This window comes from Grammomys surdaster, unplaced genomic scaffold, assembly GCF_004785775.1.
Source record: "Grammomys surdaster isolate TR1022 unplaced genomic scaffold, NIH_TR_1.0 192763, whole genome shotgun sequence".
Lineage (NCBI taxonomy): Eukaryota > Metazoa > Chordata > Mammalia > Rodentia > Muridae > Grammomys > Grammomys surdaster.
Genome location: NW_021623841.1, coordinates 12,540 through 38,431, shown reverse-complemented (window position 1 = coordinate 38,431; position 25,892 = coordinate 12,540). Strand labels below are relative to the sequence as shown.

General features: G+C 36.6%; 1 protein-coding gene across 1 annotated transcript; it reads right to left on the bottom strand.

Moving 5' to 3' along the window:
• Nucleotides 1–2,712: 2,712 nt before the first annotated feature.
• Nucleotides 2,713–11,020, bottom strand: LOC114615909 (glucocorticoid receptor-like). Its single transcript, XM_028761504.1, has 5 exons — nucleotides 11,007–11,020; nucleotides 10,379–10,542; nucleotides 6,492–6,608; nucleotides 3,792–4,067; nucleotides 2,713–2,861 (listed from the first exon to the last, which is right to left on the bottom strand). Exons 1-5 carry the CDS (start codon nucleotides 11,018–11,020, stop codon nucleotides 2,713–2,715), a joined length of 720 nt encoding a protein of 239 aa, XP_028617337.1.
• Nucleotides 11,021–25,892: the final 14,872 nt, after the last annotated feature.

Below are 25,892 nucleotides of genomic sequence, written 5' to 3'. Positions count from 1 at the left end.
ACACACACACACACACACACACACACACACACACACACACACACACATTCCTAAATGCATAAGTGCAACCTGCTCAGTATGGATAATATGTTACTTGTATGTATGTTTCTAGGGATGACCAGTGGTATTGGATAATCAACTTCTCAGCCTTCCCATTGTTTTCTGAGTTTCTTACTGAACCTGGAGCTTAGGCTACACTGTCTGGACAGAAAGCCCCAGGGATCCTTCTGTCTATAGCTCCCTAAGTGTCTCTCCACCTGTAGGCAGCTAAAGAACAGGGATCTGTTCTGTATTCTGATTGAGTGAAGGGTGGAGCTCAGTCAGTAGAGTACTTGCCTAGCCCTTCTCTCTACCAAGTCTAAGAATGTTGTTCATCATTATTTACTTCTAATCCATGTTGGTTATTTCTTAGCCTTAAAACAAAATATAAAGTCTATTTCATAGATGCCATGGTTTTGTTTTGTCCTTATTCATTCCATAATCACTAAAGCCTTCTTTAAATCCCTCACCTATGCTAAGCTTGGTTCAGTTTTTCACACTTGTTTCTTCTGTCTTGAATGCCCTACATTTTCACAGTTTTGTTTGTTTGTTTTGTGTAGTGAAATGATTGCTACTCAAGATTTCTGGGTTTCAAATCCCCATCATCTCCACCCTACCCCATCATATTATTACGGCTATATGAAATAATTTTGGTCTTTTATTTGAATCCCCCATCAGATTGTTCTAAGGGACCCCATATATTAATTCCATGTTTGCATAATAGTATTTGGCTCTTGATAAGTATGTAAATAACAGTTAAAATATGGCGGTAGAGGAAATTATAAGTACTACCAGTGGAGAAACAATATTAACTTTAACTGGGATGACTAAGTACTCCAGTTAGGAATTTTCTCTACTACTTTCCCAGCTATTGGGAACTCTGCTCTATCCCCAAACTTAATTCTAGGCTAAAGAATCTCTTCTTAAAAATATCTGGGGTTATGTTATCTGGTCCCCACTAAAACACTTAGATAAAAAGAGCTTGAGTGTGTTACTACTTTAGCCTCTTCCATTTAACCTTTAGCTCAAATAGAAGCATTCCTGTAACTCCTACACATTTTAAAAAAAATCTGGTACAAACAAGAAGGATGTTTGCTATATTTTCAGACAACCTCTTTAGGGCATCCCAAATGCTTTCATTGTCATTCTGAGCAGATGGTCATTCAGATGGTCATTGTTACTTATGTGAAGTGTAATTGAACTAGTGTTATGCTAATGAGGCTTTATGGTTCCCACCTCACCTTCCCAGACATTGGTTTTTTTGAAACAGCGTTGCACTGTGTAGCCCTGTTTATCCAGGAACTAGCTCTGTAGACTAGGTTGGCCTCAAACTCACAGAGATCTGCTGGTCTCTGTCTTCCAAGAATCTACATACAATAAGGGATAATCTCTATTCTTCAGAGAATATCTCTTGGACTCTGTACCTGAACATATCATTCCAGGAATGGATAAGCTACTGGTACAAAGGCTATTGATATAAAACAGAAAGTAAGAAAAACCATGGAAAAGAGGATATATTTAGTCTCATGGTGAGCTAAGAGGTTATGTTTGAAGAATGACCAGTTTAAGTGTCAACAGAAAACATTAAAAAGAATAAACAGAAAGGAAGTGAGGATGTACTGGGCATTCAGTGAAATAGATCAGAACAGTTCTAAGGAGCCAGTACAAAGACACTTAATAATGGAAGTACAAAACCTATGAGCAAAACAGCTGCATGAGCTAGGGGTGACCAAACACCCCAGTTCATAAGTATCAGCATAGACATACTGAATAAGACAATGGCTGACTTATGAAACTGTGAGTTGTGATAGTTCTTCAGTTTAAAAATCATAATGCTATATTTCCTCATATTCATTCTTTTCTTTTTCTAGACATGATCACATGTGGCCCAGGCTGGCTTCAAACTTTCTATGTAGCTAAGGATAGTCAAGCATTTCTGATCTTCTTATATCCACTTTTTCAATGTTAAGAGTCCAGGTGTGCACATCACACTTAGTTTATGTTGTGCTGGGGATCATGGGAGGTATCATACATGCTAAGCAAACACTCTACCAACACAGCTACATCCCTAGCACAATTCTCACGGCCTTTCTATGGTGCAGATGTCTGTACCACCTGTCTGTACCACCTCACGGTCACTCAGAGGATCATCCTTATTGTTTCTATTGACCCCACATGAACTTTTATTAGACTAATTTTGTTTTCTAGATTAGGACTATGTATCTAAAATAATAGTATAGTAAGATTATTGTTTTTAATCTCAGACTCCAGAGAGATTAAGGTATAAAGGGTTTTTTGGTTTGTTCTTGAAACAAGGTCTTCTACTATGTAGCTCTGGCTGTCCTGAACTCAGTACATAGCTCAGGCTAGCCTGGAATTCAAAGAGATCCACTTGGATCTGCCTTTGGAGAACTAGGATTAAAGGTATGTGCCACCACACCCAGATGTAGTAAAGGTACTTTTCAACATGTCCTGAAACAGAAATATATTATTCCTTATTTTACAAAGAATCTATTCTAAGCACTAATGAACAACTCTGCTTCCTGTCTCTGCAGATCCTAGATATCTGGTAACACTGATTCAGTCCCACATTATTCTGACAGCCCATTGGGAAAACATCAGCTGGTTAAAATACTGTATCAACAGATACAGGACAACTGACTCCCATGTAACTTACTCATTAATAATCAGATCAGGAGCAAAGCACAGCAGGTTTCCACTTGCTTGTCTGTATGATCTCCAGCCCAGGGCAAATGCCATAAGGAACATCCATGAGTACTGTAGAAGGGTCATTTGGTCATCCAGGTGTAAGTTTCTGAATCCTAGATGGGAAATAAAGGTATAAGGAACACTCTAGTTGACCAGTTGGCCTTGTTTGGGTGTGACCTTTAATAGATAGCCATTGATTAGATCAATATCTGGGCACTCAAAGCTCTTTAATGGTTTAATAAAACTTATGAATAGCTATTTTTTTGGTCAATTTTGTCTATTAAAGTGCACATAAAGTAGTATAGTAAAACAGAAAGCCAACAATCTTTACTTAGGATATTAATAGATTGAAATTTTAAAAATTTCCTGATATCCATCTTTTGCTAAAAAGGTGGGGTGATGGCAGCTTAGGTATGTGTGTGTGTGTAGCCATAAACTTTCCAATCACTTTCCTATCTGTAAAGTCAGGACTGATGCTTAACTTTGACCTCTGCTGCACCGAAGTTCCAACATGAAACTTTTGTTTTAAAATACCTTTAAAATTAGAAGAAAGTTTATAGTCAATACATGGCATTTCATTTAATGAAAAACTAAAATAATTTTACATTAGTAAATATTGACAAAGTCAACAAACCTGCTGTTTATCAACTTCAAAAACAATCTGAATGAAAATAAATGGAATTCCTACATATTGTCTTCTAGGTGTTGCTGTGAATGGAATTTTAGTTTGGATAATACAAGATCTTATGTAAAATGAAATGCTGTGTGAATGTCAGAGAACGGTATCCACAGTTTACTTTGGATCTCTCTTTTGTCCTTGTAAGAGAAACAAGATTTCCTGTGAGATCAGTCAGGATGACAGACAGCCTAAAGAGTCTTAGAGCAGCTTTATTTTGGAGGGTGCTGCAGACTGATCCCAAGGTTTGTGTATGGTAAGCAAATGGCATGCCACTAAGTTAGTTATCCAGCCCAATGCAGAACATGTTTGTTCAAGAAAACACAAAGATTTCCGTCTGCTGTAGCTGTCATCCTTCGTGCCTTACCTGGTATTGCCTTTGCCCATTTCACTGCGGCAATCACTTGGCGCCCACCTAACATGTTGAGTGTGGACATAATTCTCCATGCCGAATCTGGTATAGAGCTATCGTATCCTGCATACAACACCTCAGGTTCAATCACCTCCAGCAGTGACACCAAGGTAGGGGTAAGCTGTGGCAATGCTGCAGGAACTACTGTTTTGTTAGGATTTTCAGAAGTGTCTTGTGAGACTCCTGCAGTAGCTTGCTGAATCCCTTTAATTTTTTTCTTTGTTTTTCGAGCTGTAGATATTGAAAAAAGAAAAAAGAAATGTACTAAATCAACTTTGTAGCCCAAACTTTCCAATTATAAAAGGTCTTTAATTTCTGAAATTATTTTTGAAAGAAGTAAACCGCATGTCTATGTGATGGTGTGTGCACATGTGTGGGTGTGGGGTATATGTGTGCATACACCTGTGTACTGCTCAAGGCCAGGGGAAGAAGTTGGGTGTCCAAGTCTATTGCTCTCCATTTCATTCCTTTTAAGGCAGGCTCTCTCGTTGGACTTTGAGCTAGGCTAGTAGCCAATAAGCCCCAGAAACTCTCCTGTCTCACCTTATCCTTCAAAATGCTGTGGTTAATAGGCATGGGCATAGCTATAGCTGGCTTTTTATGAGGTTAGTGGGATCCAAACTTGGGTCTTTCATGCTTGCCTAGCAAGTGATTTTAACTACTAAGCCTCCAATTCCAGGATGCCTTTATTACCAATTTGATAAACTGGTATGGAAGGGAAAGATCTATAGGAATTCCCTCCCATGACTTGTTTACTCTAACAGTGAGCCAGTAGTTTACTGTTTACCTTAAACTTCTGAGCCTGCTGCCTCTTAAGTGCTACACTGTGTTGCTGTTTTTTCTTCTCAGGTTTTATTAGTTCTTTGAGAATTTCCTACAATGTATTTTGAACACATTTACTCCTTTTAATAACTCCTCTTAGATCTATACCCCCTTCCCAACTCACCCCATCTTGAGTTCTCACCTGTTTTTTTTCTAAACAGTAAAGTATAACTTGTGCTGCCCATATGCTCTTGGATATGTGGCCTTCCACTGGAATGGGTGACTTACCAGGGGCCACACTCAGTAGATGCTTAGCTAGGGCATGGGACTTTGTGCTCATTCCCCTTCTCCATGCTGGGATCTTATCTGGTTCGAGCTTGCACACAGGTGCTGTAAGTTTATATGTGCAACTCTCCTGCTGTGTCTGGACAACAAGTTCCTTAGACATCCAGTGCTCCAGCTCTTACAGTCTTCCCACCCTCTCTGCCATGAGCCTTGCTTGAGAGGAGGAGGAGGTGTGACACGGATGTCCCCTGTGAGACCGAACTGTCAACTTTAAACAATCTGGATGGACTTAAAGCTCTGAGAATGGTCTGGGGGATTGGAACTCTTTATATTTAGTAACACACTCTGCAGTAGGCAGCATTGGGTGGTCTCTCGTATCAAGAGAAGGAGATGAATACCATTCTCTCAATATTAGCATCTTTTATCCAAATTATTGCTACTCTCATTTCCTAGTTTGTCCATATAAGATGTCTTTTTAAGGTTTTTTTTATTTTTAATTATGTGTATATGTTTTTCTCTGCATGGGAGTATGTGTACATGACGGCAGGTATCTACAGATGCCAGAAGATGTCAGATCCCTTGGAACTAAGTTATAGGGAGTTGGGAGTTGCCAAATGTGGGTGCTGGGAAGTGAAGCTGGGTCCTCTGCCACTGATCTATTTGTCCAACCCAAAGACTATACAAATATGGCTATGTCTTTGTCATTACTGGTCATCTAATTCCTCCTGAGGATCTATATTTACAATTCAGTGCTACTTCTTCCAGGATGACTTCTCTGACTTTTAGGACAGACTCAGATGACCGTCCCTCTTGATCCTGTAGTAGTATTTCTTTTGTGGCATGCCATACTATTTTGTGATTGACGTTGTAACATAAATAGAAAGTAAGCTGCTCAGACTCAGGTACTGAATGTGTATTCTCTTTATATTTGGTGAGTATTTGCTAAATGATGTACCATAGTAACAGTAAGTACTAACAGTATGAGTTAGTAAGGATGCTACTTTCAGAGAGTTTGCTGTTTCAACTACAGCAAAATCCTGACTTTTCCAAAGGAAAGTTTTTAAATAAGTGTTAATTACATAACTTTTTATATAAGCAGAAATATCAAATTATAACCTATAAGTAGTTTTTAGTTGTTTTTTATACTTAAACTATAAAACAACCCATCCAATATTGTTGGCAGAGTTGTAATAAAACATATGTTTTCAAGTTAAAGGTGTGGTGTTTTTTGAAGTGCAAAAGAAAGAGAGGAACATGAAACAGATCTCATGCACAATACTTTCCCAATCTTAGGAAATGGTTTTGAGTTTTAAAAAAGGAGTAAGAAGGATGAAAACAAAATTGCTCCAAGTTACATAATTTTCAATATTATGTAATCTCTTTACAGAATATACACCCTGGCTGTCCCAAATTCAATGTATATAACAAAAGTGGATGAATTAACACATAAAATAATATGATCGTGGAAAAAAATCTCACTTTACTATAACATTTTTCTAATTAAGCATATATAGAGTTCATTACATAATTACACTTGCTTGCTTTTATAAAAAGTAAAGTGATCAGTTCTCATGTGATAGGTAGACAGTTCTTTTAAGGCTCCATTACCTTCAAGGTTCATTCCTGCTTGAAGACATTTTCGATAACGGCATGCTGGACAGTTTTTTCTTCGAATTTTATCAATGATGCAATCATTTCTTCCAGCACAAAGGTAATTGTGCTGTCCTATACAAGATTAAAAGGGCATTGTTAAAATTCCACAGATCTGTAAGGTATTTTTAATGAAAAAGCCTATCCTCTTTCTGTTTTGTTTTGAGCAGACTATCATCAAGACACAAAGTCAGTGATTAAGGACATTAACAGTGTGCTTATCTACATGATTACAATGTTGAGAGGACTTGTTCTGTACAACGAATTTTAAAAGTCAATTAAAACAAACCTTACTACAGTACTTCATATATAGATGTGTACAAATCATGAGAAGGCTCTAAGATTAAGAGACAGAATTGTATGCTATTAAACCTCGTGTCAAAGGTCAGCACTTCTAAAACTGCTTTATATAATTCTTTAACAGTTATAGATGGTGTTTACAATCATTGTTTTTACTATGAATTCTGACATATTATTAAAGTGACTAAAATGAAGCAGGCTTAAAAATTTTTTGGGAATCCCCAAGGAAAATATGACTTTAGTTCACCATTCACTGTCATCATGTCTAGGTAAAATGAGTTCTTCCAAATTTTAAATGAAGTAAAATGTTACCAACTTCCAGCAACTAGTCAAGTAAATCACAAACTTGGCAAACTAACAAAGATCATTATTTAATATGCTTTTAGAATATAAGGATGCATGGAGTCACCTTTAGCCTCAAATACGGACTTAATGACTTAATGAGTGGTGCTAGCTAGCGTCTCTATTTTCTGGTACCCAGTATTGAAGAACATATTATGAATTTCAGTTCTCTACTGGCAAAAAAATTCTAAGAATGTTAAAAAGGAAGAGGCTAAAAGTGTTTCCATCTCCCACATGCATTGTCTTCTTTAATCTGAGTATTAAGTGTTGATGAAAACAACTGAAGGATCTATTTGACTGGGGTGGGGTATAGAAGCTTCCTACACAAGACTTATCCACAGAGATACTCCAATAATTAGCCATCTGTGTTACTTAGACTAGATGAGATGGTAAGATACTGAGTATCGTCAGACTTCCTCAATAATAAGTCATATTTAAAGAAATGAGAAAGAACTGTAATGATCAGTTCACCAGGTGGAACATATATAGACTTGATTTCTAAGAAGATACTTTTTTCTTTAATGCTTAGGGCAATCTAAGATTTGGATGAAAAAAATTTAGATTTTTTTCTGATACATTAAATCATGATATTGTTTAAATATGAGTTTGGAGTACATAGTTAACTATATTAGTTTAACCTTTTGTGAAGATAAGGTTACAAAGTTGACTGATAGTTTATTTATAAATATTAGCTATATAGTTATATAATGGCTTTATTTCAGAGTTACTTTCCCATGCCTAGTATCTGTGCTAGCTCTTTCAAATCCTTTCTGTATTTTGTGAGTGTTGTTTTCTTAAACACAAAATAGAACTAACTCAATAAAAATCCTATTATATGGGATTGGAGAGATGGCTCAGCAGTTAAGAGCACTTGCTGCTCTTGCAGAGGACCTGGGTTCAGTTCCCAGTACCCACATGGCAGCAGGTCACAACTGTCTGTAACTCCAGTTCTAGGGAATCAGATGCCTTCTAGCCTCTGCAGGTACCAGGCACCAGGCACACACATGATGTTCATACGGGTAAACATTTATACATATAAAATAAGACTAAATAAATCCTTTGTAAAAAAAAATCCCTATATACAGCAAAAGGAGAAACACCAGATTGTATCCACAGCTAAAGCACTCACAATGTACTTGCTATGAACACCCCTACATCCACTGTCTTACAAAGAATCCCCAGACCAGTGTTGCTGGGAAAAAGTACTTCTAGAGTAGAATAAATTCAGTGTCTTATTTATGTCTAACTTAAAGACTGGACTATATGATCCACTAGTTGATTCCTTCCTTATAATGAAATGGGATTTCAGCTAGTATTCATTATTTCACAAAGAATGGCCATGTATTACTAATTACTAATAGTAATTTCCTAACTTTCCTTTTAAGACAGACATCTGGAATTCCTTTGTTTTCTGCCACCTGATAAATTTCCTTTCTAACTGCTTAATGTCAAGGGAAGAGCATTCCGATCTTCTGAAGCCTCTTTAATACTGTTGTTTAGTTGATATTTTTGGCTAAATCTACTTTTAGCACTTGAAGGTAGCTTGCCATTTATGATAGGTGTAGTAGCCAGCCTACAAGATACTCCAGTGCTATCTGTCTCCTAATACAGTGTAGTGTAATCCCTTCCAAAATTACACCAATGGTGGCTTCTATGGCCAATAAAATGTTGCATATAGAACAAAGTGGTATAGCAAATGGGAAACACAACACAGGGTATGTAGAAGGTGCAAACTACAAACTGTACTGGGAGTATCTAAGGAATAAATATAAACTAATATTATCAGCTTAAGCTTCTATAGCTGTTCGTAGTAGCAGTGGTATAGTGGCATGCCAAGAAAAAAGGACTGGCAGGGCATAAGGACATGGAGAACTCCCAGGATCTTGGATTAAAAAATAAATTCATGCCGGGTGGTGGTGGCGCACGCCTTTAATCCCAGCACTTGGGAGGCAGAGGCAGGCGGATTTCTGAGTTCGAGAGTTCGAGGCTAGCCTGGTCTACAGAGTGAGTTCCAGGACAGCCAGGGCTACACAGAGAAACCCTGTCTCGGAAAAAAAAAAAAAAACCAAAAAAAAAAATTCATTTTGTATAAATAACAAATATGTAAAACTTAACTCTGATTTATGTTTGGGTATTTATAATGCCAGTACAAGGCTGAAGTATAATTTCTAGTATGTGTTAAATATGTGATGTTTAAAAATGAAATGCTACAAACTGTATTATGGATTTTATAAGACTAGATAAAATTTTTCTTTGAATTAGCATACCAAGGGTTTACAGAATTTTAGAGCTGGAAAGTGCCTTTGAGAACACTGAAACTCAAAGAGGAAATAGAGCCAAGTGACTTACTCATTAACATCTTACACATTTAAAGGTTTTCTTACTAATGTAATCTAGCTACCATGCTTTGCTGAAATAATTAAATAATAAACATTTTAAAAATAGTGTAGCTAATACTTATTTTTACATAAAAATAAGGGAAAGAGTTCATTTTAAATAAGACTTAACAGTGGGCTGTGAATGGCATTATATTGGAAGATAATTGTAGCTTTATTTTCTAGTTTAATTCCATTAAGATGCTTTTGGGTAGGTATATAAAATATCTCAAATACTAAAGTATTGCTCTGGAGTGTGAACCCAACACATGATCACCCTGTACCATTCTTATAGTCTAGTCACCTTCTTTGAAACGACATACTTCCTAACTTCCCCTATATGATAATCTCTGTTCTTGTAATTGTTAATTTGGCCTTCACTTAGTTGATTGACCTCAGTTATTGTGGTACTTAACATGACCTCTTATTTATTAACAGGAAAAAAGGAAAGGGAAAATGCTGTTCCTCCCTTACTTATCCTTCCCAGGGTCACTGATTTTGTCAGACTGGTATAGCTGGTAGCTTTGAAACCAAGCTGCTTAAGGGAATGAAAACCCAACATTCTTGGACTGCTCAGACTGAGCTTACTGGGAGTCCACACAGCAGCATTCCTTACAATGCTTTCTTTAGTTCTTTCTCAGACTGAATTTAATCAACTTATTCTAGTTCTTTTCCTTACTCCTGTCTCTTCCCAACAGAGGACTTAAGAGCTACCATGCTTGCCCCTGAATTGATGTCTATCATTAGTGGACTTTGTATATAGTGATTAGTTAAAAATTTACTGTGAGAAATAGAAACAAAAATAAAACTCTTCAAAACACACACTACCTTCCACTGCTCTTTTAAAGAATACTTTACAGCTTCCACATGTCAGCACCCCGTAATGACATCCTGAAGCTTCATCGGAGCACACCAGGCAGAGTTTGGGAGGAGGTCCTGCTGCTGTTGAGGAGCTCGATGGAGGAGAGCTTACATCTGGTCTCATTCCAGGGCTAGAGGAAGAGGATAAACAGTGTTATGGTTGTCATGATTATGAAAGGAATGTGAGAATATCTCTCTTTTTCCTTCTCATTCCATGCCAGCATGTTCACACTTTATTCTGTCTTTTAAGTGCTAACAAGCACCAAAATACCTTATCTCAATATATTGAAACATACTGTTTTTCTATATGAAATATGAAATGCATTAAACTGGTAAGATAGTACAGTGGTTAAGATCATTTGCCCAGCAGGCATGAGGACCTGAGTTCAAATCCTTACTACCTTCTTAAAAAGCAGGCCATAATTGTACATGCCTATATAATCCCAGCATTGGGGAAGAGAGTCAGGTGGATACAAAGGGCTCACAGACAGACAGCCTAACAATAACAATGAGGTTCCCATTCAATGCCTATCTCAAGGCAGAAAGGTGGAGAGTGATAGAAGATACCCTACATACTGTTCTGGTCTCTACATACCTGCATACTCCCATGCACGTAAATCACATATACACAACAGTAAATAAAATATGAAGTACAACAGCCAATTAGTTTTCTGGCTTCTAAACAGAATGATGTTGTGGTTTACTTAGCATATAATGCTATTTTTTAAAAAAATGCATCATTTTCTAAGTGTGCAGTTGGCAAGATTAAAAAAAATGGATTAGAGCCATAATGACCATAAAAACCAAGAAAGATCTCTCTACCACACCCCCAAATTCCACTCCTTTAACTGATTAGACCATCGATCTTCTTTTCCCTTTAATTTTAAGTTCTTACATTAATCTCATTAGCATTCTACCCATGCTCTCTACTATAGAAAAAATTACATACTGGCTTAAGAGTTTGATCCTAGCTGAAACAATAGTTTCTTATAACTTGGGAAAGATCCCAAAACATTGTGTATATTGGAAAAAAAATCAAAACTCTAGTTTCTATTCTGAGAACAACCATCCTGCTCCCTCTCAATCAGAATACCCTGAGAAGCTGGGCGGTGGTGGCGCACACCTTTGATCCCAGCACTTGGGAGGCAGAGGCAAGCGGATTTCTGAGTTCCAGGCCAGCCTGGTCTACAGAGTGAGTTCCAGGACAGCCAGAGCTATCCAGAGAAACCCTGTCTCGAAAAACAAACAAACAAACAAACAAACAACAACAACAACAATAGAATACCCTGAGAAAACAATGAAAACTACGAGTCTGCTGCTCTGACTGGGGCTTACTTTCCACTATGCAGACTTCTTACCATCATGGGAATAAGCAAGGTATAGTGTTGATTATTAGTTTAAAGTTCTTATTGAAAATCTTTAAAATTTCAGAGAATCTGAAAGAACAATATTTATCTTTTACTTGAAGAAACTAAGGTAGACGATACATTAACTATTACATTTTGTATTAAGTGATAATGATTTTCAATACTAAATTGTCCTAAGGAACTCTTGCCACACATGTTGACTCTGGAACAAAAGCATATATATTGCTAAAGATAATCTCTAGCTTTTTGCTTCAGATTACACTGCTGATTCCTTGTCTTGTTAAGTCCTCTGAAACAGACTTTAAAAACTACAGACAGTATCGATGCGTTGGTGTGGAACTTGTGTTAAATCATGTTATCACTTATATAAGAAAGTTCACGCACATCAATACTGTCTTTCTATGAACTTTGCTCACTTTAGTCCCTAAGAGATAGTACTTAGGAATAAGCTAGACCAGATACAGCTTGTCTGTTTATCCTTTACGCATGCTTTTATTTCAGCCTAGCAAAGTACTAAATCTCAAATGCAAAAAAAATGATTAATATATTCATAACTAAAACATTTTCTTTCTTTAGTTAGAAATAACAAATAATGTTTTTCAGTTCCTTCTTTAGGAACAAAAATTAAAAAATACTAACTGTAGCTGGGAGTTGTTATTTATCCCTCTAATCCTAACACCTAGGAGGCTAAAGCAGAAAGATTATTACAAAATTGAGCCCAGTCTGGGATCTGCCAGTTCTGGGAAACCCTGTGAGACCCTGTCTCAAGAAAGACAGAAACAAAAATGTGTTAGAATGCTATTAAGTAAGTCATTAAACCCAAGGTTCACCCTAAATTTAATCCTCAAATGAATCTTCCTGCATGCTGCCAACTGTCTATTTATCCAGTGGCTTAGTCAATAGGGCAGCACTCCCACCATCTAGTTCTGGGAATAGGTCTAGGGTTTCACATTGTTCTCTGAGCACTGTCAATAGACTTTCTGCTTGTTTTCATATCACAAGGTATCGATTCCTTGCTAGGTTTGGGCAAGTGGACTGAGTGCAAAACAAGAGCCTCTAATAGTAGAGATCTCCAGACACAACTGCTGCCGTTGGGCACAGCCTCTGGGTAATACAGGCTTATAAGGCAAAGGGGCTGCTTTGGGTCAGAGTTCTATACTGAAGTAGGATGGTCCTGGGGTGAGCACAGAGAGTAGCAATGTTCTAGGGGAGCAAATCCTCCCGAGCTTCTGTTCTGATGACGCTCCTATTCCAGGTCAGCCAATCTCTTCTCATCTGACATCTATTTTTAGGGACCAGCAAGTTGCTTGTGTACTTAGTTTATGGAAAATGAGCATATTGTTTAAAGATTTTTAAGGTCAATTCTATAATGTTTCCTTTACCTGTTTTAAACATAATATTCACACATATGAAATATATGTATATATTTGAATTTTAAACAGTATTTATGGTACATCATGGATTCAGAACACTCCATGAAGCGACTCTCATTTATCCTCTCAACAACCTTGTGATAAGATGTCACCATCCCTAGACAAGGTCATGTAAACAATGGCACGTGGCTGACCAGGGAGAATACTGATTTCTTTCTGATCTGGGCTGTCCCACTTGACAGCCTGCATAGCTTTTGGGAAGCGTCTAATATGTTGAGCTTTAGGTTTTCATCAGTAAGCTGAGAAGTGTCACCTGTGACTATGTTTAGACGTCTAGTACATGGTCTTTACTTGCAGCAAGGGAGTGGACCACACATGTTCACTATTTTCTTAAGGAAAACAAAACTTAAGCCTAAACTCTAGGACAGTAGCTCCCAAATGATCACATAGAAATTAGGATATATGCAAAATATGTCCAGGCCACTGAAGTATGATCTATGTAGATGACAAACAGAGTTAAAACTAAATGAGGGAAAAATCTAGAGCCCAAGTCAGGTTTCAGGGAGCCATCTAAATGCACAGATAGAGCTCAGTATGTGGGAGGCTATGTGCCATAGACACCAGTGTGGGAAAAACCAGCTCTGTCACACAAAAGAGGATTTCACTGGGCTATACTGACTATTTTTATAAGAAATAGATGACTACAGGTGCAAATGTTGTTTGCTCTGATATTTCTAAGGAAGTTTAGCCCCCCCCCCTAAAAAAATGATTAGTTCTCCAAGGAAAATAACAGACATCTTTCATAATAAGCTACGGCAGAAATTAAAGTTACATTATAGTAACTGCATATTTCACCTGTATTTCTTATGACCACTATCAAGTGTTAACAGTGCAAGTACTCATGTCTCTTTCTATTTTGTCACATATTAAAGATACATGGGTTGATACTTACAGAACAATTTTCTGCTTTCTCAAGGATGCTCACTGGACTTGACACCCTTTAACTATGAATATGTTAACTTCATCAGTGCAAGTATCATCACAAAAATATTCTGATATGGACGTGGAGATCTCAGGAATCCTTAGAATACACTTCAAGGATTGGTGACATGGAGAACATGGGGTGGTGACAATACAATAGCTTGGTAATCATTCATTATCTATAAATTCTCCATTGTCCTGTTTCTAAATGGGATATTAATGAACTGAGCAAAAGGAAATGTTATTGTGTATTAATACAATACTTGAATCTTTTCTGTACAGGATAAGGAGATGTTAACCTTTTATAAACCCAAGTGTTGTGATTGGTTAGCCTTCAGTTTGGGTGAATTTAATCAATAATTTTTAAATGAAGTACAAGAATCCACCTCAGAAAGCAAGTATTAACTATAACTACCATGGGAAAACCTTGGAGATACAGCTGCCATCACTAGGTCAATTTTAACAACTACTAATGGAGGAGGCGTGTTCTCACTGGCTTGTCAGTTTTGTACAGATGCTACACTGTAGTTCTCAATAGGGGAAACTTTTGTTCCTAGGGGACATCTGGTAATGTTTGAAGATGTTTTTAATTCCTCATAAATGGGGAGAAAGCTACTTTTGCAAGGAATAACAGGATCAAGATGTGGTAAACACCCTCTTGTGCACAAGACAGCCCCCTACTAGAATGGCTTAGTTTAGGTGTCAGCAGTGGTGAGATCCATGAAACTTGGCCAAAGCTTCTAGCACATAAACTAATATGGATAAATAAGTAAAATCAGACAAGAATCAGAACGTCTTTAAAGTGTGTGGTGCCTTTTCTGGAGTGATAAAGCTAGGACACAATCCTTACAGCTAAGACTCAGATAGAGTCTACGAGGAGAGAACAGGAAACTGATAAGAGCCAGAGGACAGGACCAGCTCTGAGACAGTATCTTCTATATGACAGGAAAGTTGTACCCATGAAATCTCAATGGTATGGTTGCCTAAATAAGATCAGAGTAATGGAGATACCAGTTGACATGCCAGTGTGAAAGGAGGATATCTCACAGAGTCCCATCTCTAGATAAAAGCTACAGACTATAGCTGCTGAAAGAGAGAACCAGTCTTTGTCAGTGACGGCATATGCCCTCTGAGTAGATATCTAATATCAAGTAGTCATCCCTAAAAAACCATCCATCTGAGCAATGGTAATGTACTCAGCAGGTTGTATTTTATACATACACTACTAATAAGTGAAGAAGAAGAGGCCATGAATTTGAGAGGGAACTGGGGCAGGGGCTGACATGGTAGAGTTGGAGAGGAGGATAATATTATATAGTAGTCATATATGAAATTCGCAAAAAAAAAGCTAATAAAAATTTTTTTTAAAAGAAATGAGAATACAGGCCTGGTTATCAATGATAGAATTACCTTGAGTCTGTAATTTAATTTTCCCCTCTACAGCTAGCAGTAAAAGGTGGATTTTACACATTAAAGTCACCTGTACTTTTCTTATCTGTTCATTAGGAAAAATGTAAACACTCAGCTGCACACACCAGGTGACTATATTTTCTGACTCTCTGTTTATCTTTGCTTTAGCTAAAAGATTACTGATTTGTTTAATAATATGCTATGTATTAGCTTTCAAACCAAATATAAAAGTACTCAAGGGGAAGACTTTCACCACATTTCTGTCCAATGGTTTCAGTAGGACATATTTTACTGTATCTTAGCAATGCAAGGAGGACTGGTTATTATTCTCTTTTGCATTTATGGAGAAAGGTTTCATTTTTAGGTATATATAAAGAATCTTTAAGATTTTGATTAGGTAAGAGGAAAAAGATCAATGTTTCTTGAAAATCAGAAGATTTGTATCCATGAATAAAGGTGGAATGGGATCAGATTTTTGCCATGAATCTCAAAATGTAAGCCAAGAAATGATAGGTTAATATGGAATGAAATCATCTGTGATATACTATGTTGAGTTATCAAATGAGCTATTTAGATCTCTATTTTTAATGTAAGATGTTATTAATAGGAATAAAATACTAAAACAAATGAAGGATTTCACTCCACATTATGTATCCTTTACACTCATTTTACCTTAGTTTAGGTAAAATAACCAGGCCCGGATAGTCTCTGGCTTCTACTCCATTTTGAACCTCTTTGGACTTGCCTGAACTCAAAATTAGTGGCAACCTCAATAGAGCAATTATTTATTTTAAAATCATTTACACTAGTTAGAAGTTAGATTAACAAACACAGGCCATAAAGATTTTCAGGAAGGATGGGCAAAAGTGGAAGTTTCCTCTCTGAACTCAAACATACCACGGGCTTGTCATGTCGGTTCTCTGGGCATAATTTGCTTGACTATAAAAATCCAAGTCTTCTGGTCCTATGCTCCAAATAAGTAGGTCATCGTTTCTAAGTGGGTTTCAGTGAGAAAGAATAAACTTTGTGTTTGATGTTTCTTCACTATTAGGAACACACAGGATAATAAATGATTTGCTAGTATCTGAACTGTAGAAGATTTCATACAGAATTATGAGCATGCCATCTTCACAGAAGGCAAGCCTACGATGGGGGCAATGGTCAGTTATTACTGGCTTTAAATATATACCCTCATATTTGTGAAGTGCACTTCCACTCGAAGTAGGATGGTAACTTGGTTTCACTATTTTTAATCTGTAAAATAATTTGAAACAGCTAACAGTCAACATGTCTGTGAAATCATACTAAGAATACATACAGTTATCATCCTTCAACTAACACTTTTTGGCCAAGGCAGGCTCTGAACTTTCAGTCCTACTCCAGATTCCTCCTGGATGATAGGAACACAGGTATGTACCATCATATTCACCTTTCTTATTTGAATCTTAAAGAGATTTGAATTCAGTTACTATGCATAGTAGCCTACAAATAAATGCAGAGATTTTGCCATTTTGGCCATTTCTTCATATCTCAGCTATTACTATTCTGTTTGTTTTGGAGACAGTCTTATAGCCCAACTTCTATTTTTTATCCTTATACACTACGCCAATTTTCTCTTTCTTCTCCTCTCTGTGACTACCTTAACTATATCTTTCAATGCCACAGTGATTTATCCTAAGCTGTCCCATCCTTAGCCTTTTCTTTTTCCATTCCAAACAACCCCATCTCTGCAGACAGTCATTCCTGTCCTAATTAAAAGTCTAGGGGCTTCTCCAATGTGTACAGTATAAGCACAATATGGCTCGCAGTCTGGCCCCTTTCGTTTTTCCAATCATGTGTCTTTCAACAAACATAAACCATTTGGTGTGTCATTTTAGAGAACCTGTGTTGTATAAATATTTACGAAGTGCCTAGTACGTACCATGTTTCTCCTAGAAGTCTTTGCTAAGACCTGTTCCCCTATCCTGATGCATCTACTGTGGCTTTCTGAATCATAAGATTTTGGGACTCAAACACTGGCATGTAACATTTTACACAATGGCCTTGGTGCCTTTAGGTGTATGTGTATTCTTCCTATTAGTAACTCCTTTGAAGAGGCACAGGGTCATGGCTTGTGCCTCTTCACATGATGGCCCTCTTGCATGTGGTTCTAATAAAGATAAAAATGTATAAATATACTAAATCAAATATCCTATCTGACCTGGGGAAGAATTTGAAGTACCTAATATGATAGATGTTTATAAGATTATATCCAATATAGAGGTAACCTTGCAGCTAAGTACTACCCAGTATTCTTTATTAAAAGGGTTAAGTAGAATAACATATAATCTTATGATATGGACCTTGTTATTAACATTACAGATGTAGACACTGACTTTGCCTAAGTTAGACAATTAATTAGCAAAGTCCAATCATGTCTTTCTGCTCCCTACACACCTGTGTGGTCTTTCTTACATTAAATTAACACTTAATCCAGTACTCCCACTATAAGCTGACAAAATCGTGATCTTGAAATTGAGAAGCAATGCTTTCTACTTTATGTCTCAGTAACACAAAGTAAAAGCAGGAATTTCCCTGAGCTTATTTCTATCATTTTAAAGGCAAAGAGTTATCTTACAACTGTGTTAAATTTTAAAATATTCTACAAACTAATGTATATCTCAGGCTACACAATTAGCATAGATTCAAATTTTTCCAGAGGCATTTCTAAGAACAAAAAGAAACAGAGTAGCATGTTTATATTTAGCACAAATGAAAGGAAAAATCCCTTAGAACAGGCTTCAACTTTATTTGAGACCATATTCTTTATCCTATTAGCAAAGGCTAAAGTTTAACCCTCACGTGGGCTTGAGGCTCTAGTTTGTGTTATGCCAATGAGTCTCTTCTGATTCCTCCCTTGGAATACTCGTAGAAACAATATACATATTTGATAAAGAGGAGAGACACTATTCTTACTACTCAATCAAGAAGTAAACAAGGAGCCTTTAGAATAGATGGAAAAGCTACTTAAAGGCTGAAAAGATTTTTAAAAGGTTATAAACAAAAACCTAAACAAAATGTCCCATCACAGTAATAACCATGTTACAAATTATAGATTGTAATCCTATATGCCAAGCTCCATAATTCTATGTTTAATTTACAGATTGAGAATGAAGCAACTAAACATTTTTTTAAAAAGAATCAAAGTTGTATCATAAAACACTACCTGGATCTGAATTCAGCTCTGCCTGACAGTTGCCTAGTGGAGGTCTACAGGGTAGTAGCCTTTAAGGTTCAAGTTTTTAAGATTATGTGGGCACCAAAGAGATATACTGAAGGAAATATGAAAATTCAGTTCTAATGCATCCTCCCCTACCTGTGAATAGAGAACAAATTACTTTTTAAATATTTAATATTTGTAACTTAAAGATACAAAAGCATCTCATGGTGTTTACAATTTTCCTTAGAACCTTATTATATTGAATTAATTCAGTACACTTACTTTCACATTATTTTAAAACTCATGTGAATCATTGAAACACTATAATCGTAGAGCCTACACATCGAGGAACAGAAGCAGAGACATGCCTTCTGCGCTTAACACTGTACTTGCTCTCAGAGGAGCTCTGAAGTACACTATACGTTGGAGTTTTTCAGAGTCCATTTGTAAATAAAATAGACTGCTCCACTAAGGTATCAAGTTGGACACAGATAGCTACAGGGAAGTCATTTTATAAACTAGAACAGATACTAAATAGTTAATTTAAGTAAAATGAAGTTAGTATATATTATACAGCCTGAGCTAGAGGAGAAAGTGTCTAATCATACTGTCAGATCTATAAATGGAAGACACACCTACTATTAGAAAAACAATATGAGTATGTTAACTTGTTAATTGATGTTGCACAGATTGATAAAACCAAGTAATTTTCATTATTCAGTTTAAAGGGCATCAAAGTACCATAATTTACATATTCAATTCAATTATAAGAAAACAGATACCATTTATTTAAACGTTTCGTGCTAGGTACTTGATACACAGATTCTATGATCCATGAAACAACCCGAGAGATGTCAATCACATTTATAGTGTGGCAACTATGATACAGGTATGTTTTTAAAGATCACTAGTCCCAGAATGTTCTATACATAAATCACTAATACGAGGGAACTTGTGTTTCTTCTAAAACTGAATTCACTACCATTTTAGAAACAACATAGGAAGAAGAAAACTTAAAAATAGGTGTGTGTGCTTTCTGTTTTAGAGAAATTTTTTTGAATGTAAAAGTTCCATGGGCACAGATGCTTTTCTGAGAAGGCATTGTGCCTGGTAATGCAATGGAAATGTGCTGTCTGGCAGTTTTAATTGTGATAAGCATTTATAGTTAAGAAACAATAAGTCTACTTGCTTTAACTTTCCCTTCCCCTTTCCCAACCCCTCCCCCGCCAAGCTAGTTTGACTATTTAAGAGTAAACCTAGGGGCTGGAGAGTTGGCTCAGGGATTAAGTCCACTGGATACTCTTGGAGAAGACCCACATGGTAGCTTACAACCAACTGTAACTCCAGTTCTAGTGTGATCTGACATCATCTTCTGACCTCCATGGCACCAGGTATGCACACAGTACACATACATACATGCAGAAAAAATACTCTAATTAATTTTAAAAAGGAAATGCAATACTATATTGTCTGAAACAAAACTTAAATCTCAAAGTTTTACTTCATAGAAGTATTAACATATTTTAAAACTCTTTACACTGAAAAGTGTAAGGATGTAAATATTAGCCATGAGAATGCCTTCTCAGATTGTGTTCTTATGTGAGTGGTTGGTTCTGTACACAGGAAACAAAGCTACTGGACACTATACTACACCAATGAAACGGCATGCTGTCTCCACTTGGGAGAAGGAATGGCTAAAAGTCCTTGTGGATCATGGATTAGCCTGCAGAAAAAGTCTGCCATAGATGAGACAGTAAGGAGGAAGAGTAATAGGAACTTCATTTATACAACTAAGTAAAACGTGGCTCTTTGAACAATGGAGGCTAGATTCCTTCAGTATTCTTAAGTTAAAACAATGTATGTATAATTCAGCTACCGTTTGTTTTAAATTACTGGGAAATGTTATCATTTTTACTGTTTTCTAAAGAGAAAGTATTTTTGAGTTTATCAAAACAACTCAGTGAACATTTGAATTACAGCCCATTTTTTTTCTTGTCAAGCTATGAAGTTTTTCTGCAATTGCACATAAAATGTGTTTATGTAAAAAGTCCTGCATTATGCTATAATAAAGTTAAAAAAAACATTGATGAGGTTTTCTAGGGGTGGAGGTTATGGGAGAACCACCAAAAAACAATGGCTATTCCAAAATTTTATTCGTAATTTAAGACAGGATACAAAACCACTTGCTAAAACATGGATCATAAGTTGGTGTATGAAGGACAAGCCATTAATTTACAGCTTACATTGTTAATAGCCTGACACTAAATGTCTTATTGTTGGTAAGTGATTTTCCAGCATATCTTTAATATTGAACACTGGCAACTGTTTAGAACGTGAAAACATTACCAGGTGGACTGGGAACTGTTAGGTGGACATTCCTGCAGGAGCTAGGCTTTACCAAGACCATTTTTTACAACAGTCTATTACCTTGGTTTCTGTTTGTTTGCTTTTAATGTAACCAAGATTTTCAATAAGAATCACAGACAAAACCAGACTTGGTGACATATGGCTGTAACGCCAGTATTTGGAAGGCTGAGACAGGGAGATTGAACTAAATTTACAGCCAATCTTGGCTGCAGAATCATGGATTTTATTTATATTGTAACATCTAAACCTTTATACAATTGAGAGCTCAGAGAGTAATGAAATGAAACTATTTTCAATTACAATGGGGTGGTTAGGAAAGGCCCCCCCCCAATTAGCATAAAGAGGAAACTTGCCTGTTCCTCTTCTATGAACAGGGAAGAGGGCAAGAATCCTGCTGAAGACCATCCTTATTTGAAATGTTGGTTTCCCTTAGAGTGCTCAAGAATATAACCCAATGGAAGAACAAGTTACTGTAATTGCTGAAATGGGCACAAGCCCTGAAGCCAAACAGAATGGGGAACAGTAACCTGAGGAAACTCTCAGGAGAGGAAGCAATAGCTCCACATCTACTTCAGTGGGAAGTTGAAATCAGCTGGGTTATTTATATATTTACAGGTTGCAGGATTATATTTTGAATAGGAGATAATTTGCTTTTCTTCTTGCTAAAAATAAATAGTATCATATACTATAGAATTGTCCATGCTAAAGCAATTGCAATTTTTCATCCAGTTAAGAAGAAAAAAATGGAATAAACTCTACATAACTGTCATCTTCTATATAACGATCATCCGCATTGCTGAATACAGAAGGCCTAAAACCTCTTCTCCTGTTTCTTTGTACTCAATCCAAAATCTACTCCAAGAATATTGCTTCAGATCCACTTAGAAATATATAATGAGAAAGAAGGAAATTACCTAAGTTGAATTAGAATTATAGTTTAATCACTTAGAAAACAAAGCCATCTCTATTCACCTGTCAGGAGACCAGCAGGTCTTATACAAATCTGCATGTTCTTGTTTCCTATAAAACTAGAGCAATTACTATGTACCTCACTTTTTTTCTACATGTGGCACACTGTTTGCTTAGTTAACATATTGAGAAAACTTCCATTTATAGATAATCTTATTTTTTCAGGGTATCCAACCCAAGCTGGCATTGAATTCCTTAGATAGGGAAGGACCCTCCTGCCTCTACTTCCCATGCGCTAGGATTGCACTACCATCTCTGGTTCCCGTTTTGCTGGGAATAAAACAACTCAGGGCCTCCTCAATGCTAAAAACAAGCACCCTACCCCAGATTACATGTTGTTAAGGGATTCAGCTACAGTTTAATCATTCTCCAGCTACTGGTCATACTTTGGCTTAAGTTAAATTTCTAGAAAGGTAAGGATATCCAATGAATCAGCTGAATGGTATTTTTTTTTCTTGTTTCTTTTATACAGGGTCTTCTATGTAGTTCAGTCCTATGTACACCCTAGACTAACTCACTCAATATCCTCCTGCCTCTGCCTTCTTAGTGCAGGGATTTTTTTATATATATAAAATTAAAAAGTTATTATAGAAACAAGGGGGGAAAAGTTATTCAACTTCATTTGTAATCATGAAGTTTCAAATTTAAGCCACACTGGAAGTCCATTGTATACCCAGCACCTTGGTAGAGAAGAAACAATAAGGAGGAAGGAAGTTAAAAGGTACAATTAGTTTGGAAGACAGTTTGACATTATCCTGTCAAGTCTAGTGATCCAGCACCTCCATCAATGGACAAGTAGCCACAAAAGAGCCCATTATCACAAAACAGGTAAGGATGCTGGCAGCAGCATTTTTCACTGTAGATTCGGAAACTGGAAACTAGGCAAATGCTCACAATTGTGGAATAGATGTTTAAGCATCTACATGTTCTACCTCTGTGGATGAGGTTCTATCCTTAAAGGAACAACCACCATAGTCTGCAATGTTGAGACAAAGAAAACATAAAATGACACTGTATCCATAAGACTTCACGTACAGCTATTTACATGAAATCCACAAACAAAGGTTTAAGTATATATGTAGGGTAGTGTAAAAGCAAGAAAAAAAAATAAGTATCGTATTTGTCAGGGTAATGGTTATTTTAATAGAGGAAGAGCAGAGTGTGATATCTCACACAGTCACTCTGGATCCTCCAGTGTATTCATAATGTGCTGTTTCTTGCTCTAGCTAGGAATTCCAAAACTGCAAACTTCTTAACTATTCTCATATAAAAATATGCTTTGGTTCATAATATCATTTATTAGTAGTAGCATTTTATTTGAGTATTTATTTATCTGAGACAGGGTATCATTGTGATGTCCTGGTTGTCCTGGAACTCTGAGACCTTCCTGCCTCTCAAGAACTGAGATTAAAGGCATGTTACCACCACATTGGACTTACCTTAACTTTAAAAATTCAAAATAAATAAGCAGAAAATCTCTACATTATCCCTTCTACCCTAGTTTTCATGATTTCCTTCCTTCTAGTGTGTTACGTTCTTTTCATTTTCTTTTTTGAATTCTTAGACTGGTCTTATTTTCCTATATTCTTTCCTATTTGTTTTATTTCTGGGTCATCTTATTTTTTCTGTTTCACTTGTTCTATTAAGATTTTCAATTGTGTCACTGCCTTGCAATTTCCAAGGTCTCAGTTGTAGTCTCTGAAGGTTTCTTTAAAAAGCAACACACTATTATTTGATGAATGCTGTTCTTATATCTAAACATAAAAATGATAGTTTGAGGAAAGTTTCCTTTTCCCTACATGTTTTCTATTCTCCAAGATGGGTATGTGTTTTTTTCTTCTTCTTTGATCTCTGTTGCAAAACTGGAAGCTCTCCTTTTGCCACTTCACCCATTCATAACCCCCCTGATGAACCACCCCCTCCCCCCCAATGCATGCAGGAAACTCAAGGGCTTTTTCTATGAAAATACAAGCAGCAACAGTGGAGGCCCATGACATAGGAAATTCAAATTGTACTCCTTGCTGAAGGCAAAGACTTGAGATGTATTAAGCAAGTTAACATCTTCAAACACTGAGCGAGGAAGGGGATGATGCAATGCTAGAGGAAGTAAGGTAACTTAATCTCAACTTTGCTTTACCTGAGACTTAGCTGACTCTGTGAATTCAATAATTAGAAATGTTCTTTAACTTCAAGTTTTACACTGAGCACTTTTAAACATGAATGCCAATAATAATATAAAAATAACTATTCATCACTAGTTTTGTTAAGCACATCTATATACAAGGGTCACAAATACCACAAATCTTATCTCTTTCAAAAAAAGAGGTAAGTCTTCCAACTGCAGACTGTTCTAATAGAATATGTAACCTGTACTGTATATTTCTAACCAAAGAGTTGATATTAAGATGACATTATTCAATATTAGCATGCTATTAAATATTCCTGAATATTATTCAAAAAGTGGAATTATTAGGAAAGACAAAATTAAAATTGTTGCAGAATACAGAATTATTTAGTTTACAGTAAAATAAATAGAGCAAATGTCTTCAATGTTTATTATGAAGTCAACGAAATATACTGCTATGGGTTGAACTTCAGCAGTTTCATAGCACAGAAAATGAAGGAGGAGGGGAACTGTATTTTATCACGTATCCTGGAACACATCCAGCTGATGTTTGTCTAGGATGGTGCAATGGTTGAGTCATAAGTGCTCGTACTGATGCCATGTTCAAAAGTACAGACACGCTCAAAACAGCAGGAATAACAAAGATATCAGGTAGACAGAAATATACTATGCCTTAAGAATATTTAATTGTTTTCCTTTTAGTTATTTCACCGACCTGATAATTAATTAAGGCTAACTCTAACCTGGTGTGCTGGCAGGGTACCAACACTCTCTGCACCAGCGACAGATTCATTATCTTATCCTGATACCATCTTTGAGAATGGGTTATATTGATATCCACTTTGGGGACAAAGAGAAGATTAGTAAACAAGTTGCAGGGGTCAAGGCATAACTTGGTAGTGCCTGACAAGAGACCTATGGCCCAGGAGTTTGTTGCCGTCTACTGGCATTCTCCATGTTGCTGTCATATGGATATAAAAGTTACCATGGACATATATATTTGATAATCACATTTGAAGAGAAGTTGGAAATAGCAAGTAAAGGTTTTATTGCAGTACATTACCAAAACAGTAACAACAAAAAGATCCCTCAAATTGTTTAGGACTGAAATCAGAAAGTCCTAAACAAAGGTACAAGGAAAACAGATGAAGCTCTGAATCAGAAGCCAGGCACATGCTGTGAACATCTGTAGTTCATTATAGAAGATATTAGGAAATGATAAGTTATATACACTAATGAAAGAAAGGGGCCTTAATAACTAGACACTAGCACAATCTATAAATGTAGAAAATTAAAATTTTCTAAATATGAAATTCTCTGAATTAAAGAGAGGAAAAACCAACTGCCCAATCCCGGTTGTGGTGTGTGTGTGTGTGTGTGACAGACAGGAGAGGGAGAGAGGGTGACAGGGTCTCCCTATGTACATGAGACAAGGATGCTCTCGAACACACAAAGATCTAACTGCCTTTGCCTCCTAAGTGCTGGGATTAAAGGCATACACCATCACACCAGGCTAAAATAAAATAGTCTTAAAATGTCAATAGGATGATATTCTCAAGTTCCATCCATTTGCCTGCAAAATTCATGTTTTTTTTAACAGCTGAATAGCATTCCATTGTGTAGATGTACCACATTTTCTTTATCCATTCTTCAGTTGAAGGACATCTAGGTTGTTTCCAGTTTCTGGCTA

Coding starts and splice junctions, on each gene's coding strand:
- LOC114615909 (XM_028761504.1), bottom strand. Junction 6,609..10,378: donor CTTTAAAAGAGCAGTGGAAG/GTAGTGTGTGTT, acceptor AATCTTGTATAG/GACAGCACAATTACCTTTGT. Junction 4,068..6,491: donor AGCAGGAATGAACCTTGAAG/GTAATGGAGCCT, acceptor CAATATCTACAG/CTCGAAAAACAAAGAAAAAA.